The 19,365-nt window shown below is 53.1% G+C and overlaps 1 protein-coding gene across 10 annotated transcripts in view; it reads left to right on the top strand.

Moving 5' to 3' along the window:
• SZT2 (SZT2 subunit of KICSTOR complex) overlaps nt 1-19,365 on the top strand; it is a 72,906-nt gene that overhangs the window by 12,133 nt on the left and 41,408 nt on the right. For all 10 annotated transcript variants that reach the window (XM_034779635.1, XM_034779634.1, XM_034779640.1 and 7 more), the window contains 11 exons: nt 1,601-1,832; nt 2,547-2,676; nt 3,287-3,429; nt 4,465-4,617; nt 5,241-5,355; nt 7,644-7,849; nt 8,290-8,514; nt 8,942-9,020; nt 9,815-9,912; nt 10,242-10,410; nt 13,060-13,174. In XM_034779635.1, coding sequence (XP_034635526.1) covers nt 1,601-1,832; nt 2,547-2,676; nt 3,287-3,429; nt 4,465-4,617; nt 5,241-5,355; nt 7,644-7,849; nt 8,290-8,514; nt 8,942-9,020; nt 9,815-9,912; nt 10,242-10,410; nt 13,060-13,174 — 1,665 coding nt within the window. The remainder of the gene's footprint in view (nt 1-1,600; nt 1,833-2,546; nt 2,677-3,286; nt 3,430-4,464; nt 4,618-5,240; nt 5,356-7,643; nt 7,850-8,289; nt 8,515-8,941; nt 9,021-9,814; nt 9,913-10,241; nt 10,411-13,059; nt 13,175-19,365) is intronic.

Raw genomic sequence — 19,365 nt, 5'->3', positions numbered from 1 at the left:
GAAACAACAGTTTTTAAAATAGAATTCTAAAATGGTTGGGAAATTGGACATGACGGTGTAATCAGCACAGCCTCTGCAAAGGAGAAGCATGCCTCACTATTAGGCAGCAGCAGAATGGAGCTGACCTGACTCTTTCTTATTGGTGTCACTGCTGTGGGTGTGGTTCTGGGCAGCTGCGGACCAGAGTCTAGTTAATGTCACTCTTGCTCTGGGTAGCTCTGTGCAGAGGAAGCTGAGGCTGGCTGCAGACTCAGGCAGGCAGCACTGCATCAGGTCTGGTTGGGATGATTGGCTTCTGACCAGTGACTTACCTCCTTTGATGGCTTAGCATCTCCAGCCACTCGCTGAGGAAAGGTTTGATAAGCCCTGCTAGCTGTGCAGCACTGGGGACCTAGTGGGGGAACGAGTGAATGAGTCGGCAGTGCGATGACCTGTTTGATTGGGTTGCGTCCATAGGCTAGCATGTGGGATGGGTGTTCTGCTCCCCTGGCCCGGCTAGGTCCTCCTTGGGCGCTGCCATCACTCTGCCAGTGAGGGAATGGAGCGCTTGGAGCAGGCCCCAAAGAGCGGAAGGATTCTGGAGAACAGCCCGTGGGGCAGGCTGGCTTGTTCACTTTGAGGCAGGCATGTCTGGGGAGAGATGGGACCAGTGTGACATGAAGGCTGTCAGGCCTCAGGGAACTCCAGCTGGTACCGAGTGCTGCAGTATCCCGTACTCGTGAGCAAACTACATCTGTCCTATGCGCTGCATTGGCTTCCTATAGACTGCTGAGTTAGGGGCAGGGTCTTGGTTCTAGTGTGCATAGTGCTCCATGGCCTAAGCCCAGCATGTCTGAGAGCCTAAAGCTCCAGGATGAAGCCTCTGGCTGACCGCTCTGCTCCTCCGGCACTATGGAGCTCCCTTCACAAGGGGAAAGCTCGTTTGTGCAGGAGACAGAGCTCTGCTTTTCCAGTCTGAGCCTGCCTGAGGAACTGGCCTCTCATTCCAAAGGCCAGGTGCGTGTCTGTGACACGCACACAGCAGTGTGTGCATTTCAAAACAGCTCCCTAGCAAAACGCTGTATTGCACAAACACCTCTCTCCCTGGGGGCACGCACGCGAGAATGAAGCACACGTCCCCTCACTCAATGTGTGATTGGAAGGTGTTGGGGGTTAGGATGACACCTGTACAGGACGGAGTAGCCTCTGCCAGTTCAGAGTGGTATTTGAGTGGGCCTGGGCCCACTTGTTCTCCCATGCTGTGGGGCGCAGAACAGGCAGCAGTGGCCGAAGGGAAAGGCCAGGGTAAGTAGGAGGGGGCTGTTTAGCTGGATGTCAGAACAAGCTGCCAGAGGGCATTGTGGAGTTCCCATTGCTGGGGAATCAGAGCAGAGCCTGGGTGCATTGTGCTTAGGGCAGGTTGGGGGTGCTGAGTTCGGCCCTGACCCCATGGAGGAGAGGGACCATCCCACCCAAAGGATTCTGGGAATCCTCTTACCTGTTCAGGGGTCCCATGTCAGTTGAATCTTGTATCTGGGGGCAAGAGGTGGTGCTGCTGGGTTATGGCCTGGGTGGTGAGCTTGATCGCAGCCCCTCACGGCCCTGCTCTCATCCCACGCAGGCGGCTCCCAGCTGGAAGTGAAGCTAGTCTTGCTGTGGAAGCACAACATGCGGATAGAATACCTGGCTGTGGCGGCATGGCCCCTGGACCCCTCCAAGCGCAGTACCTGGGTGGAGGTGACAATGGAGGGCAGCTATGACATCCTGCATGATATCAGCTGCACCATGAGGAAGCCTATCACCAGCCTGTACCGCACTACAGTGATCCGTCGCTTCTGGAACACACTGCAGAGGTGAGCCTGGCCGTTCCCTGCACCTCTCGTAGTCTGACCCCAGCACCTGCTCGCTCCAGGATGCCTCTGCACCCCCCTTTCCCTGCTCACCTGGGCCCCCCAGTGGGGGTGGCCTGAAGAGGAACACCGATTGGGAAGAGGGACTTGAACTGACTTGTGTCCTAGGCAGTAGGATTCCCAGAGCCAACGGTGCTGCATTCCCTGGGCCCTGCTCTGTTTGCTGTCATTAACCAGACCCCAGGCATTGGGAGGGGCTGGGCAGTGAGCAGGGGATGTGTGCCCCTGGCACCACCCTGCAATGCTGCCTTGCTCTGAAGGTCAGAGCTGTGGGTGATTCTCTCTCAGGTAGGTGGGGTGTGTGGCTGATCCCGGATGACTTGTGGGCATCTGCCCAGTGTTCCCAAGCTCTGCAGAGGCTGGGGCATCTACCCCTGTTCTGCGCAGTTGTTCCCTGCCTGCTGTACCTAGAGGGAAGGACTCGGCCGAACCCTTTCCTAACTCTTCTTGCTGTCGCTGAGCGCTCTCGCCTGTGGGGTGGGCTGCTGCATCCCGGCTCCCTCTAGTGTGCCCTTTGCCAGGCCTGGGGGAATCCTGCTTCCCCCAAGGACGTGCCCCCAGCTGGCCTTGCAGTGCCATGTGTGCAGGCAGCACAGCTCTGAATGGTCGATCGGCTGGGAGCGCCCCAGAGACTTACCGATGGCTTTTGTCTTGCAGCATCAACCAGACCGATCAGATGCTGGTTCACCTGCAGTCTTTTGACACCGTTCCAGAGCACTTCACCATCCCTGAGAGCACTAAGAACGGAGTGCCCCTTTTCTACATCCCACCGGGCTCCACTACCCCGGTACGCCGCCGCCTCCCCTTTCCTGAGAGCCCTGGGAACAGGTGCCCTTCTGTTCTGTATCCTGTGTCAGAGGGCTGATCCATGCAGGTGGCTGCCGTGGTAGCTGTGACTCACAGGCTGTTCTCCTTGCTAACAGTTGCACTGCTCCACTTCCGCATGATGCTGTGTGAACCGGCACTTCTCTGATGTCCTTTCCCGAACATTATGCACTCCATGGCGCTAGCATAGGGTGTCTGCTCCAGCAGCTGCTCCTGGAAGCCCCTGGGGTGAATAGCAGGCTGCCCATTCTAGGCAACGTGCAGCATGTTCTCCAGTGAGCGTGTGGTGTGTATACCAGGTGCACTCCAGCTAGAGAGGGCAGGAGTACCGCAGGCTCAGCCTGCCTCGGTGCGTCTGGGATACCGTCCCATGGTGCGGAAGCCCATACTGGCTGTCCCACTGCATTGCTCAGTGATGTTGCTGAAAGCATTCGTTCTCCCCAGAGACATTGTAATGCTCTTCAGCCAGCCTGCGAGGCTCAGACTCTGGGGAGGCCTGGACCTTCTCCCTGGGGAAACCAACAGCTGGCTGCTGAGCTCTGTAACCCCAGCTCTTTCTCTCTGTCTCTCAGGTGCTGTCCCTGCAGCACAGCGGCTCTGACTGCAGCCATTCACAGTTTGCCTCCTACTGGAAGCCCATCCTCTCCATGGATGCTAATTTCTGGCAGAGGTGGCTGCATATGCATCGGATTGTCCTCATGCTGGAGCATGACACGTACGTCTGTGGTGGGGCTCGGGCAGCGTGACCTGGACAAGTCGCTGTGAGGAGGAAAGCAGCCCAAGGGACAGCGGGAGCCTGGCTAGGCAGCCAGAGCCTGCAGGAGCTGCCTCGCTGACAAAAGGGGGCTATGCAGGATTACTCTGTGCACAGGAGGGCCCTGGGAAGGTGTCTGTTAGCTGCACAGCACACTGACCTAAGCCTCTCGCAGAGGTGGAGTTAAGCCCTGTAGTGGGCGAGTTACGTTGGCAGGAGCATTTTAGTGTAGATGCTCACAGAGTTAGGGCAGCGTAAGCTGCCTTATGTCAACCTAACTCTAGCGTAGCCCAGGACTCAGTATAGAGGGGCTGTGGCCTGTTCCCGGGGGATCAAAGGACAGGTACAGCCTGTTGTGTCCTGCTGAGAAGGGGGCTGCCAGTTGTTCACAATGGCGCTCGTTTCCGTAAAACACGGCTGGAGTCTGCTCTGATTCCTGCCTCAGGCAGAGCCCAGTGCCTGGAACCTCTGGAGAGCTGGAGCTTCCAGGCGCGGGGCCAGTTTGGAGTCTGTCTCTGCATGTCCCGACATTATAGCAGGTGACTGCGAAGCTCCATTGGCTCAGATGGACACCCTGGCATCATCTGAAGCCAAGGGGGGCGGGCGCCCTGTTAGCAGGGGGGCTCGTCCCAGCCAGGGATCAGTGTGGGTAATCCCCAGCCCTGATCAAAGGCTTACCCCATAGGTCCCTGGGAAGCAGGTAGGTAATGCTACCTCCATTGTACAGAGGGGGAAGTAGCAGATCAGCCTAGGGGGAGAGCAGGGTTCCTGTGACAGTGGAACAGTGGAACTCCCTGCAGATGTGGCAGAGCTAGACAGCACAGCAGGAGAGGCGTTAGTGGCAGCCTGTGGGTGTGGGTGGGGGAGGAGCAGGTTGATCCTGCCCAGGGTAATGAGGGAGGGTGAATGGGCCAGGGGCTCTGCAGGGGCCCTTCCTGGGCCATGGTGGGAGCAGACAGGAGGGCTGGGCTAGTGACACGCTGGTGTGTTCCACAGACCTGTCCCAAAGCACCTGCACACACCAGGCAACAATGGCCGGTACAGCACCATCCAGTGCCGCATCTCCCACTCGGCACTCACCTCCCTGCTGCGGGACTGGAGCAGCTTTGTGCTAGTGGAAGGCTACTCCTACGTCAAACTGATGCCCAGGTGAGAGGCTCCGTGTACGCAGGGTGCTGCTTCTGCTGTGCTCCATAGAGAGCCTGGGGGGGCAGGGGAGGAGTCAGGGTTCCTTTCGCGCACTAACACCGTGGCTCATGGGCTGTTGGAACTGCCATTCAGGTGTGCCCCGTTTTCCCCCCTCCCCCTTCCGTGCGCTGCTAGAGCCCTCTTTCCCTCTCTCTGCTCCTGGCCCCCTTTCTGCCCCATCTGCCTGGGACAGCCCCTGCTAACCTGAGCACAGCCCCTCCTCTTGCCAGAAAGCCTTCCAGCAGGAACCCCCATGGCAGTACTCTGTCCTCTCTCATTGGGGCCCTGGAGTGTGTCTGACTCAGCAGCTCTCTGCACGCCCCTCGTGCTGTGGAATGAAAATAGTACAGGCTGATCCCTGCTAGCAGGGCTCGTTCAGCTCCGCCTGGCTGACCCCAGCGCTGGTTGACTCCAAACCCAGCTTGCAGCTCGCCTGTAGCAGGGAACTCTCTGACCTCGCAGCTGGGGGAAGGAGCATCCACTCTGCATCGGGCCCCAGAGCAGCTAGAGCTCTGCCGCCAGGCCATGCCGCCTGGTTAGACCATTCTCCGTGCTACCCAGTCAGTGACTAACTCCTCTTCCAGCTCTGAGGATCCAGCTCCTTCCTCATTCTATGTGGTACGGATCATCTCCAAAGCTCCCTGCATGGTTCTCCGGCTAGGGTTCCCCATCGGGACGCCTGCCCAGGCCAGGAACCGGGTGAGTCTGAGGGAGAATGCTTTGGGGCAGTGGAAACAGAGTGAGCTGCCTGGGAGGCATGGGGGGGGCTGGCATGGAGAAGAAGCAGGTGGATGTATTTACAGAGCTGACACCTTGACCAGGCAGCTGTTTGGGATTTGGGACAAAGGAATTTAAAATGTAGCTGCTGTAGCAGAGATTTGGAAGGTGGCAAGAGACTGCACCTGTATTTTAAAGAGGCTCCAAGGGTGATCCAGGGAATTGCAGACTAGTAAGCCTCACATCTGTGCCTGGTAAATGGGTCAAAATGATGATTAAAAATAGTAAAATAAAACATCTGAAGATTATATGATTTGATCTAACCAGCGTGGTTTGTGCAGAGGAAAACCATGACTCACTGAGCTATTAGAATTCTTTGAGCATTAGTAAAGTAGTGGATAGAAGAGGAAACTAGTTAACATAATTTAGATTTTGACAAAGTCCCAGGCAGGAGGCTACTAAGAAGCTAAGATGTCATGGGCTGAGAGGCAAAGTGAGGGATCAGGATCTGTGAAGGAGACAGGAAACAGTGGGATTAAATGTTCAGTTTTCATCCTGGTGCCCGCAGGATCTGTACTAGGTCCTGTGTCCTTTAATGTTCTGGAAAGGAAAGGAGGCAGAGAAAAGTGAAACTCCCTGCAGATGTGGCAGACCAGACAGTGCATCAGGTGACTTCATAAAGGTCTCTGAAAGGAGTGGACTAAAGAAAGGCAGTTGGGAGCGTTGTTCTGTCTCCTAACACAAGAATAAGGCACATTCAATGAGGTTGAAAAGTGGCAAATTAAAAACATAAAAGGAAATTTGACTGTGGAAGTCACAGGAAGTTGCTGAGGCGAGAACTTAACAAGATTCAAAGAGGGGTAGGGCCTTTACGTGGGTACAGAATACCCTAAAAACCTTGCACTTTGGGGCTTAACCCAACCTGTAACTATTAGAAATCAGGAGGAGATCATTATGGGGGCAGATTATCCCCCACGTGCGACAGCAGGGTTTTTGCACCTTTGTCTGCAGCCGTTGGAGCCAGGACACCGAGCTAGGCAGAGCTGTGGTCTGGACCCATCTGGCAGTGCCTGTGTAATGGCATTCCTGCAGACCCAGAATGGGGCAAGAGTAGGGAGTGGTTTCCCTGGTGCCTTTCTCCACAGAGCAGAGCTGTTTGTTGATCAGGAGTGGGGAAGGGGTGGTTAATTCATAGCGTTTAAGGCCAGAAGGGACCATTGTGATGATCTAGTCTGACCTGCTGTGTGACACAGACCGTTACACTTCACCTAGCTACCCCTGTGCTGAGACCAATAACTTGTTTGGCTAAATCATTTTCTTCAGAAAGGCCTCCAGCTGGAGAGTCCATCTCCTCCCTCAGCAGACTGTTCCGGGGGTTAGTCACCCTCACAGATTGAAAAACAATTCTGCCTTATTTGTCTGGCTTCAGCCACCAGCTTTTGGTGGTTCCTGTCCCAAGTTAAAGAGCCCTTTGGTACCGGGTGTCTTCTCCCCTGGGAAGTACTTGTCACTGCAATCCAGCCACCTTGCAGTCTTCTCTCTGATAGCTGAACAGTGTGAGCTCTGTAAGCCTGTCACTATAAAGCATGTTCTCCAGCCCTCAGAGCAGTTTTGTGGCTCATTTCTGCTCCCTCTCCAATCTTCAATGTCCATTTTAAAATGTGGACCCAGAACGGGATTCTGTATTCCAGTATCAGCCTCACCAATTTCACATACAGAAGTAAAATCACCCCCCTGTTCACTGCTCCTCTGTCTGTACATCCCAGGATCACCTTCGCCCTCTTTGCCAAGGCCCTGCTGTAGCAGCTCACGTCGAGTTGCTTGTCTCTACAGCAGGCAGCGTGGACGTAGCTAAGCCCAAGTCTGCAGGACCCAGGCTTGTAGAATTGATGTTTCCAAGCCCTGCTTGAGCATCCATGCTTCATTGTAAATCTGGGTCTGCACAGGCTGGGCCTGGCTCCCTCAGATGGGCTAACACGTCCACACCACGCTGCGCAGCCCTTCGGATTGTGGCTGGACCTGCGGCCATGCTGCCAAACGAGAGCGCTTCAGCCTGAGCTATAGCTGACTCAGGATCTCACCCTCTCCCCTAGCAGGGTCCTAGGCCCCAGGCGCTGAGTGCCGCCGACCCGGGTCAGACTGATCTCTTCGTGGATGGAAGTGGGGCTTGGGCTCAAATCTCAGTTGGGATCTGGGTGTAGTGTGCAATGCAGACACCCTGTGATCCCTAAATAGAGCTGCTCAGGCTTCCTTTTACCTCTGTCCTGCAGATAGTGGAGGAGTTACAGGACCGGATCCTGCAGCTGCGCTTCCCCCACAGGGTCCAGAGCAAAGAGGCGACTCCCAAAGTGAAGAGGAAAACTTTTGGCAGCAGCTCTCCCTCGAAGTCCCCGCCCGTGGCTGGGGCCCCGCCAGCCCTCTCAGACAGGCCCTGCCTTGTAGTGCTGCACAAGCCGCTGGAGAAGCTCCTGATCAGGTAGTGGCGGTGGGCTAGTGGGGCAGAGGGGCAACAGGCTGCCGGGGGTCATCTTGCTTAGTAGTCGGGGTGGGGAGGGGAACCGCGGTCTGGGTTTGCCCTGTGCCCGAGGAAGGGCCCGTGGAAGGCTGGTGCTGCCGGCAGCGGGGTAGCCTATGCCCTTGGGTGGGTTCCGCGGGCACGTTCTCTGACAGAGCTGTGGCTGTGACTCGCAGGGCTTGGGGTCAGCGCTGTGCTGAGAATCCGAACCTGGCTAGAGCGAAGGGAGGGGGAGAGAGGATCACTGGCCCCAGAGAGGGGACTGAAGTGGAGCAGATCCCAGCCTTCCTACTGCCACCCCCGTGGTGTTAGAGCCAGGATCAAGCCAGCCGTCCAGAAGTGCAGGCCTTGTCTGGGGACCCTTCCCTCTTGGCTGGTCGTTCTCCCTTCCGCCCTCCTAGGTATGAGAAGCTGCCTTCCGACTACCGGGCTCCCTTCATCCTCACCCTGGAGCACCCCCCTGTGTCCGGCCCCCTCACCATGGTGGCCAACCGCACCGCCTCCTCCACCCTGGCTTCGCTCTCCCGCTACTTCTATCACCAGCGCTGGATCTGGTGCATCCAGTCGGGGCTGGCCCCAGCCGTGCCCATCGCAGCCGTAGCCCATCTCCTGTCCACACTCACCGAGTAAGTGTCACGGCTGAGGGGGGCAGGGAGCTGGCGGGCGGGGAGCTGCCCTTTCCGAAGGTGCAGACCCCAGGGCAGGGCCGGATGGTTTGAGGCTGGGTTGGGGTCCCATAACCCATCTCAGCACAGCTCGGCTTCTGGGTCTGTGGGGTTCGCCCAGTCCTGCTGCCACCCACTAAGGGCGAGTGGGTTTCCTGACGTGAGTGCGCAGGAAGCGTCTCCTGGAGCACGGCACCATGGCCTGGCCTTTGCTTCTGTCTGGGCTGTGTCTGTAACGTGCCAAGCTACTCCCGGTGTGTCGGGGCTGGCTCGGATCCAGTCCCTGCGGGGGGGCCCTGAGGAGTTCCTGTGGCCGAGGGGCTCCTCTCGGGGGAGGGGGAGCGGAGGCGTTGCTCATCTCCCAGTGCTTTTCTCTGGTGCTGCCCAGGGTCCGTTTGTCAGAGGGCTTCCATTTTGCATCCAGTGGAGACGGAATTATCAATATGGTGCTGGAGCTGCCCATACGGGTAAGTCCTGTCCCTGCCCTACCCAGTCCCTCCAGGGGGACACGCTCTCTGAGACCCCATGGGAATGAGCGTGGGGAGACCCACTCACTTCCCTGGGGCTCAGCGGCTCCTGTCTCCTCCCCAGCCCTGGGGCTGAAGGGTCCCATGGAGCACTGGGGGGCTCTCTGCTGTAAAGGCGTAGGCTCCCTCTCCACTTGAGGGAGGGGACTTGGGAGTGGGGTGTGTTGGGGGAGGTGTGGGGATTGGGGGAGGGGGAATTTGAAGGTGGCCTGTGTTGGAGGAGGTGTGGGGATGTGGGGTGGGCTGTGTTCGGGGAGGTGAGGGGATGGGGGCAGAAGGGTGTGGTGGGCTGTGTCACATGGGATTTGGGGGTATGGAGGTGGGCTCTTGCAGGGCATGGGGAAGTGGGGCAGAGGGATTTGGGGGAGCGGCGACAGATTTGGCAGTGGGCTGTGTTTTGGCGGCATAGTGACTGGCCTGAGGGATTTGGTGGAGGCAGAGGGTAGGTACACATTGGTGCCGTTGTTGCTGGTCCAGCAGTGGGCTGTGTTTCGGGGGCTGAGGGGTTGGGTGGAGGCAGGGGGTAGGGATGCATTGGTGCCGTTGTTGCTGGTCCAGCGGTGGGCTGTGTTTCGGGGGCACAGTGACGGGGCTGAGGGGTTGGCTGGAGGCAGGGAGTAGATTCACATTGGTGCAGGTGTTGCTGGTCCAGCGATGGGTTGGGTAGAGGCAGGGGGTATGCACGCATTGGTGCCGTTGTTGCCAGTCGGGCTCATGCAGCGTCTTGGCCACAGAGTGACTCCTCCAGTGACGACAGCAGCGGCAGAGAGAAGCACACTTGCATCGTCCAGTATGTCCTCTTTCCACCCCACTCCACCTCCACCAAGGACAGGTGAGGTCAGGGATCAGCCTCCCAGGTAGCACTGAGAGCCAGCCCCTCTGGCTCCTGGCCTCGGGCCTGTCAGGCAGTGTGTGGGGATGGGGAGGGCTCGTACCTAGCGCACCCTTAGCAGCTGTTGGGCTGTGACTGCTTGGAGCTGCAGTGCCCTCATGCCTCACTGGGCATGGCCTGCTGTGGGGGTGGGCTAGCCATTGATGCCGGCTCTCGGGGGACGGGTGGTGCTGCCCTGGGGGGTGTCTGGAGCCCGTGCAGCACGGGGGAGAGGCCTGAACAAACACCTGGATGTGCAGGATGCTCACCCCACCTGCGCTGTTCTCCAGCTTCTCTACAGATGATGACAACGACACAGAGGTGGAGGCCATCGAAATGGACACCGAGCTGAACCTGGTCACTGAGTGCTGGGTGGAACCACAGAGTGGCCACATCCGCAGCACTGCTGAGAACTGGAGGTATCTCCAAGGGCTGCCCTACCAGAAGATCCCCAAAGCTGTGAGTCTCCAAGGGTTGGTGGGGATGGTGAGCCCAGTCACGTGCCGGGCCCCCATTGTCCAGGTCCCTTGCAAATACTGACCAAAATTTTCTAAGCGTGGGACATTAGATGGGTCGGACAGATGGCAAAGTGCAGGGAAACAATGGGACAGCATTGCTCAGCAGGACTGGCAGAGGTCTCAGCACCCCTGCGGCCTTGCCGTTGTCAGCTCTTTTCTGGGCATCATGGCCAAGGAGACCTGGGGAGGTTAAAGCTATCTGGTGGTCCTTTTCAAAGCTCTCCTTTGCTGTGATACCCACAGAACTATGACAACCGGCTGCTTGTGCGCTGAACCCACTGCCCATCATGGTGACAAATAGGGTTTCGCTGTCTCTGTGTGCTCCCCCGTCTGCCTGTACCCATCTCTCTGGTCTTATGCTCAGACTGGAAGCTTTCTGGCACAGGGGTTGTCTTTGTTCTATCTGTGCACCGCTTAGCACAGCCCATGACTACGGCTCCTAGGCGTGAGGATAAATCATTAAGGGAGATTTGAAGGAGGGTAGTGAGGCAGCTTTGCAGATGTTTATGGGATGCTCCTCCCAAGTGTGAGGGGCAGCATGGGAGAAAGGCACAACGGTGTTTGTTTGAACGTATTCCAAGTGGGTGAGGAAGGCTGGTCTCACGGGATGGTGAGAGGCAAGAGTGGACACCACAATCATGAACGAGAGAGAGAAAGTGAAAGCAAGTAGCTTACATTTGATGCAGTAGAGCAAGGGGAGCCGGTGAAGGGTTGCAACGAAAGGAGTTTGGTCAAAGCAACTGGGTAAGAAAATGATCTCTACAGCAGCACTGGCTGCATTTGTCATGGCCAGGAGGAGAATGTTGCCGCGATTGAGATGTGGAGTGATTAGCACCTGGATGAGTGCTTTAGCTGTGTGCGGGTCTAGGAAAGGCCCTATTTTACAGATGCTGTGGCGAAAGAATTGGAGAGACAGATAGCCGGATGTGAATCTTAGTCAAAGGTGATGCCCAGGTTACACGCTCGAGCGACAGGCAGGATGGTGGTGATGTACGCAGTGACTGAGAAAGGAGGTGCGGAGCTCTGGATACCGCAGCTTGGGGCCGCCACTGGAGGGGGACCCTGGAGCTCCCAGCTCTCCTACACCCACCCTCCACACACACACCCGAGCTGCCCAGGCTACCTATTTTGTCATGGGTTTTAGTAAAGGTCAAGGACAGGCCATGGGCTTCCATGAATTTTTCATTATTGCCCGTGACCTGTCCTTGACTTTCACTAAAAATATCTGTGACAAAAACTTAGCCTTACTATGAGCCAATAATAATATACAGGGGAAAAGGTTCTATGTGATACCAGTCTTCAGGAGCCATTTACATTCACTTTACGCAGAAGGTGTGCTCCCAAAACTATGCACTTCAGCTGGCAGTGTTTATAGGGTGACTTTCCATGTTACATGTTTGCTTATGTCACTGTAATTCACCCCATCAGTTCGTCTCTGTGACGTCCTTTCCATATTGTTGTTCTGGAAACTAGCAATCCAGGTCCTGGTCCTGAAGGTACCTTCCTAGGCTTGTACCATGGAAGAACAATCCGATATTTGGTCCTCTTCCTTTGGGACATTCCAGTACTGACCTGAGAGAGTAACTCCCTACCTGTTGCTGTGGTAAAACACCCCTATGTCTTGATCCTGACAGTTTTCCTATCTACTTCAGCTAATGCAAGGTGTCATGGGATTCTTAATGTAAGTGAACAGGATTCTAGTTAAGATTAGGCCAATTTAGGCTATGCAATTGCTACAATATTTGTGTGTAATGGATACATACATACATATATATAAAATAGAGAGAGAGAGAGAGAGTGTGTGTGTGTGTGTGTGTGTGAGTGTGTGTGTGGATAATACCTAGTAATATAAGATAGATAGATGTATGTGCTGGCTAGCATATACACACACTAGTCAACAGAGAGGAGACAGATCTGGAGCAGAGGTAGATCTGAGAGTCGTCAGCATAGAGATGGCTGTTGAATTTGTGTAGGTGGATGAAATTAACAGAGATAAGGTGTCGAGGGCAAAGAGAAGGGGACCAAGGACAGAGCCCTGTGGAACCCCCCCCAGGAAGGTGCAGGACACGTAAGGACATGCTGAAAGTGAGATTAGAGAATTAGGAGAGGACAGTCACAGAAGCCAAGGGAGGCCAAGGGTTCAAGAGGAGCATGGCTGATCGCTCAAGGAGGGTGAAGATGGAGCACTGGTTCTAAGCTTTGGTTAGGGAGAGGTCATGGAGTCCTCCTCAGAAGCGGTTTCCTGGAGTGCAAGGGGCAGAAGCTGTACTGGAGGATCTAGGGTGGAATTGGAGGAGAGGAACTCTGTCAGTGATTTATAGATAATGCCTTCAGTGGTGGAAGGAAGATGGGGCAATAGTTGGAGAGGCAAGTGGAGTCAAAGGTGGACTTCCAAGATGAGAGAGACTAAAACATGACAGTATTGTAAGTGAAAGAGTCAGAGGAGAGCGACAGGTTAAGCAGGGGATGAGAGTGGAAACAAGGGAGATCAGGAGGGTTGGGATGGAGCCTCCTGTCTTCAGACTTCCTCTGCCCTCAGTCGTCTTCTGCTTGAGGCTTGTTCGAGACTGACCCTGTATCCTTGTTGCAGCTGTACCCCAGGGATCTGGCCTGCATTAGCACCATGCTAACTTTCGAGTACATCAGCCAGCTATGCCAGAACAAGGAGTGGGTGTCCCCGGCTTTGGAAGCCAAGGCTGCTGAAGGTGAGTCAAAAATCTGTTTCTGCTCTGGCATGATGGACGGAACCAGGGGCAGAGCCTACCGCCAGCAAGACGAAGTTCTCACAGCTCATTCTGATGCTCTGACAGCTCCCTCTTTCTGTCTGACAGCCTCAGCCTCCTGCGCTGCTCCCACAGATCACCCAGTCTGTGGCTCAGCTGGCGAGGGTGCGGGCTGGGCTTGTGAAAGCCAGCAGGCACCCTGAGGTCTCAGGGCAGGGGAGGAGAAATCCTTTGGTCTGGCTTGCAGAGCAGTTCTGGACAGGGAAGAGCTGCTGTCTGTCTCCATTCCCTTTTCCCTGACTGGGCACGGTGGGTGTCTCAACTTCTTTGCAAAGAGAATCCCTCTTAGGAGCAGGCGCTCAGCTGCTATGGTCCTGAGGGTGGGCTGAACACCTAGACGGACAGCTGAATGTAGGAAGGGTTACAGACCAAACCATGGGGAGCTCCCTTGATGCTCCAGGAGCTCTGTTCTCAGGACCCTTCTGAACCTCTTGGAGCACTAAATCTCTTAGCTAGAGATTGCAGCTACCTCTCTGCGAGTCATGTTCCCTTGGCACCTCCTGATCTGGTGCACTAGCAGCCCAGGAACCTAGACTCATTTAGCCTGGGTGACCATCCCTCCAGAAGCAAAAGGGTCTTGGAAGGCAGCACTGGAAGGGGACATGTTCCTGCTTGTGCAGTTTCATGTTGGCGCTGCAGCTAGCGATGGTCCACCAGTGGCTAGAGGGTGGTCCCCGCAGCTAGCTCTCGGTTGTACAGCAGGAGGCCAGGCTTTCAGGCAAGCTCAGTTCCAGCATCTCCACTGTTCTCGAGCAATAAGGACTTCCCGTGGGAGCTGAGCTGTTCTGAAAGCCCTGCCCACTCTGGAGCCACTGGCCCTGTGTTGTGTGGCAAGGTAAGCTTGGCACCATTGGGCAGCAGGATCTAACCATCAGCCAGTGAAGGTGGGAATGAGAGCTGGGGAAGCCCTGTTCAGGCCCCTCTCCCCCGCAAGGCCGGGCCAGGGGTTCCTCTGGTACTAGGTGCCCATGAATGCAGCCCCTGCTTCCCTTAGGATGGATTCACAACTTAATGTGCTCCCTGCCCGGTTAAGATTTCCTGGTATTCAGCCTATTCTGTCCTGTCCCTCCAGGTTATACTCTCCCTAACCAAACAGCTCTCCTTCTCCAGCTTAATTCAGGCCTGAGTCCCAGCCTGCTTTTTGCCACCTTTGACTTGCTCCTGAAGAGTGGTGGCAGCAGAAGGGTTTCTCCCTCTCATCGCAGCGATTCTCGGACTGTGGCACTCAAGCCGCAAGTGCGCTTTAATGTGTCTCCTGCGGCTCTTTGCAGCACATGATATTAAAAGACGTGTGATTGATTAATAGGAAAAGCAGCCTGATTTAATTATGTTATTAACCAATTGTAATTGGTAAAATAATATACTTGGTCAGTCTCTTTGCTGTGAGAATATCAATATCATCATCATCATCATCACCACTCCCATAACTGCATTGGTCATTGGGGCACCATCAATGATGGTGCCATCGACCAATTGTCTCCACCCCGACGATTGTGTGTCAGTGCTTGAGTCTCCACGAAGTCCATTCCTGTCCACTCTTAGGTTGTCAGTCCATCTCTTCTATCTACCTCTTCTTCTCTTCCCTTCTACTGTCCCTTGGAGGATCATCTTGGATAGGCCAGATGATCTTGTTACATGGCCGTACCACTTCAGCTTGCGCTTCTTCACGGTCATCAGGAGGTCTTCATATGACCCATTGGGGGGTGATGTTGCGGACCTCTTCATTACTGACGAGGTCGAAGTAAGAGAAGCCCGGGATTTTACGGAAGTATCTCATCTCTACTACCTGTATTTTCTGTTCAAGTTCTGCCATAAGGGTTCATGTCTCGGACGCATACAGAAAAGGGAGATGACCAACGTGTGCAGCAGTTTCAGTTTGGATTCCAGGGAGATGTTCTTATTCCTCCAAATTGTCTTTAGCTTTGTCATTGCTGCTGTTGTTTGCGCAGTTCTTGCCCGAATTTCTGCCTTGGATCCTTCATCAGTGATGATTGCCCCCAAATACTTGAACTGTTTCACTGTCTCCAGCTCTTGTCCACTGACAGGGATATGTGAGCTCATCCCATCACATTTGTTTGTCATCAACTTGGTTTTCTCTGCACTGATTTCCATGCCGTATTTTGCAGAGGTTTCATCCAATCATTTCACAAGGTTGGCAAGTTCATCTTTGCTGCCTGCCAGGCCATCAATGTCATCAGCAAACCAAAGATTTGAAATTGTTCGCCCCCCAGTGCTGACTGTGTATATGTAATCTTCTAGGGCATCAGTCATTATGCACTCCAAATAGGTGTTGAACAGTGTGGGCGAAAGAAGGTAGCCTTGTGAGACTCCAACAGTGGTGCGAAACCACTCCCCTATTGTGCCATTGACGAGAACTGCACTGCTGCCTTGGCATACAGTCGTTTAATGGTAAGAATAAACTTACGACCAACATTGTACTTCTTCATGGTTGCCCATAGAGCTTCGTGCTATACTCTGTCAAACGCCTTCTTGAAGTCAACAAAGACGTGGTAGATGTCCTGCTGGTGTTGTAAGTACTTCTCATATAGAACACGAAGGTTGAAAATCTGTTCTGTGGTACTTCTTCCAGCACGAAAGCCAGCCTGTTCTTCAGCGATGATATTCTCTGCTTGTGGCTTCAATCTGTTCAATGTGACTTTCAACATCACTTTGCTGGGATGGCTAATTAAGCTTATGGTCCAGTAATTTTGACACAATTGCAGGTTGCCTTTCTTTGGCAGAGTGATGATTAGTGACTGTGTCCATGTGGAGGGCCACTCACCGGTCTGCCAGATCTCGTTGCAGATCTTGGTGAGTACATCTATTACTATTTCTCCTCCAAATTTCATCAGTTCAGCTGGGATGTTGTCAATACCTGTAGCCTTTCTGTTCTTGAGTGATTTCATAGCTGTCTCCACTTCTTCACGTAGTATTGGAAAGTCATCCTCCTCTGTTGAATCTGGGCTGTCTAAGACACTAGGATCTCCATTTGGCTGGTGGTTGTATAGATCAGAGCAGTAGTTTGTCCACCTATTGATGATGTCCCTTTCTTCTGTAAGACTGTTCCCTTCGTTGTCTTGAATTGCATTAGCTTTGGTCCATCTTTCCTTTGTCAGATCTTTTACAACCTGGAAGGCTCATTTGCTATTTTTATTATTGATACACTTTTAGAGCATTGTTTTTCAATCCGTGGTTTGAGGATTGGCCTGCTAAACCCAGGGTTGTGAGTTCAAACCTTGAGGGGACCACTTAGGGATCTGGGGCAAAATTAGTACTTGTTCCTGCTAGTGAAGGCAGGGGGCTGGACTCAATGACCTTTCAAGGTCCCTTCCAGTTCTAGGAGATAGGATATCTCCATTTATTTATTTTATTTATTTATTCCTTTCTTGATCTTTCTGCCAATCGCTCTATATTTATCAGCTCCCTCAGTGCTGTTCTTGTCTCTCAAGTTCTCTTCTAATGTCACACATTTGTAGTATTTCATTTGTGACTCACGGTTTTGTCTTCTTATGATGTTTCCCAAGGATGCCCATTGCTGCCTCATTCATTACAGCTTTGAAATTGTTGATCATTGTTTCTACGTCTTCCTCTAGAGCAAGCAGTGGGGCAAATTTTCCACTGATCTTGCTTGGAATGACTCTGCAATGTTTTGGTCTCTGAGTCTTTCTAAGTCAAACTTAGTTCTGGTGAACTTTGGCCTGATGATTTTTCTTAGCCGCAGCCAAAAATTTAGCATCACAAGGTCGTGATCAGTTCCAATATCAGCACCGGGAAAGCTCCTTGTTTTAGCTCTGTTAATCCCAGAACAAAATCGGTTCTGCACCATGATGTAGTCGATCTGGCTGTGATGTAGGTGCGTGCCATGTTGACCGTCTGGATGCTTTATGTGTTCCTAATGTGTTTGCAAGAATCAGATTGTTATAGCTGGCAAACTCCAAAAGTCTTACTCTTCTCTCATTGGTTACCATGTTACAGAAAGGGCCACAATAATCTCACCGATCCGCCTGTGCGTCAGTACCCATGTTAGCATTCTACCACAGAACAGATTTTCAACCTTCGTGTTCTATATGAGAAGTACGTACAACACCAGCAGGACATCTACCACGTCTTTGTTGACTTCAAGAAGGCGTTTGACAGAGTATGGCACGAAGCTCTATGGGCAACCATGAAAAAGTACAATGTTGGTCGTAAGTTTATTCTTACCATTAAACGACTGTATGCCAAGGCCAGCAGTGCAGTTGTGTACCTTATTGATGATATCTTGGAGCTGATTGAAGATTTTTGCAATTTGCTCATCATCATAGACTGTTGTAGGAGCATAGACTTTTACCACTGTGATATTAAACAGTATTGCCTTTAGATGGATGGAAATAAGCCTGCTGGACATTGGGCGCCATCCTAATACTGAATTCTTGATATCTTTATGCACAAGAAATCCTGCGCCGTTGACACTGTAATAGAGTACATGGCCTTCTTCCGTTAGTACCTCTCAGAAGTTCTTCCATCTGACCTCAGAGATTCCTAGGAGGTGCCAGGTGTATTGTTCCATTTCATACCTGAGTTCTTTCAACCTCCCTATTTGTCTCAATGTCCTTACATTCCATGTGGCTATGGTGATGTTCTCTCTTCTACAGATCCTCTTTGTTGGGGTTACACCTGTAGTATATTTGTAGCATCTGCCCTGTTGGGAGACGGATGGCGCAGTCATTATTAACACGGGCTGCGATCAGTCCGGTATGGACATGGTTGACTTGCTCATCATATGGTGTGTCTTGGGCAAATTTCTAACCTGGCGGAGCCCATCCCTTTCCAGGCAGCCCCCTTTAGTTACTTCTTATAACATGTAGGAGGAGCAGTGGGCCTATTCTGTCCCTGGACCCACAGGGAGCATATATACAAAATATGAAGTATTTCCCAGTCATACTGTTTAAATATGACTCTACAGCACTATAGTAAATGAAACAACGACTTCACGTGGCTGTGGCTCTTTTGGGTAATGCTGATTGCTAATTTGGTTACTGAGGTCTGAGTCTCGCTGCTCTACAGGATCTCACTGGTTTTCTTTCAAGAGATAATTGAAAAAATGTGTCATGCACTTCCCATCCCCTGCAACAACTCTCTCCTTCTTCCAGGTCATAGCAGACAAGAAACATCTGCATCTCTGACAGGTTTCAGAGTCGCAGCCGTGTTAGTCTGTATCCACAAAAAGAACAGGAGTACTTGTAGCACCTTGGAGACTAACAAATTTATTAGAGCATAAGCTTTCGTGTAGCCCACGAAAGCTTATACTCTAATAAATGTGTTAGTCTCTAAGGTGCCCCGAGTACTCATGTTCTATCTGCATCTCTCTCTCTGACCTCTCTGTTTGCCACTCATCCCATCTCCTGATCTCTCTCCATCCTCTCTCATCCCCCGCCTTTCTCTCCTCTGGCTTTTGCCCCTCACAGGTTTCTCCCATCTTAAAAACAAAAACCATCCATGGCCCCACTTGCCTCTCCAGCTACTGCCCTGTCTCCTTTCCCTCTCTGAATTCCCAGAATGCGTTGTCGAGCTCCTCCTGTCCAGTCCCATTCTAGACCCTCTCCAATCCACTTTCCGCCCATTGCACTCCACTGAAAATGCTTTTGCCAAAGTCTCTGATGATCTTTTCCTAAGCAGAGCTCAGGACCAGCACTGCATCCTCCTCCTTCTGGACCTGTCAGCTGCCTTTGACATACTTGACCATGTTCCTCTTCTTGAAATCTTGTCCTTCCTTGGCTTCTGTGATTCTGTCCGCTCCTGGTTCTGCTCCACCTTCAGCATGTCCTTAGAGGATTAATCTTATCCCCTGCCTTTCGCATGGGGCTCCCAGGGCTGTGTCCTGGGTCCCCTTGTCTTCTCCCTCAACACCTTCTCTCTGGGTAATCTCATCCACATCCACAAATTCAATAACCATCTTTATGCTGATAACTCAAGCTCTACCTCTGTACTCCAGACCTCTCTCCTTCTGTCCAAACTACAATCTGGGCCTGTCTCGCTCTCATCTCCTTGTTGATGGCTAGCTGCCAACTAAAACAGAACCCCTAACCTTTGCCAGACAAATCCTCCCCACTACCTCCTTTCTGCATCACTGT

The sequence above is a fragment of the Trachemys scripta genome, chromosome 8, assembly GCF_013100865.1.
Source record: "Trachemys scripta elegans isolate TJP31775 chromosome 8, CAS_Tse_1.0, whole genome shotgun sequence".
NCBI lineage: Eukaryota > Metazoa > Chordata > Testudines > Emydidae > Trachemys > Trachemys scripta.
Note: the sequence above shows the minus strand (reverse complement) of the source record. Positions and strands in the feature narration are given on the sequence as shown.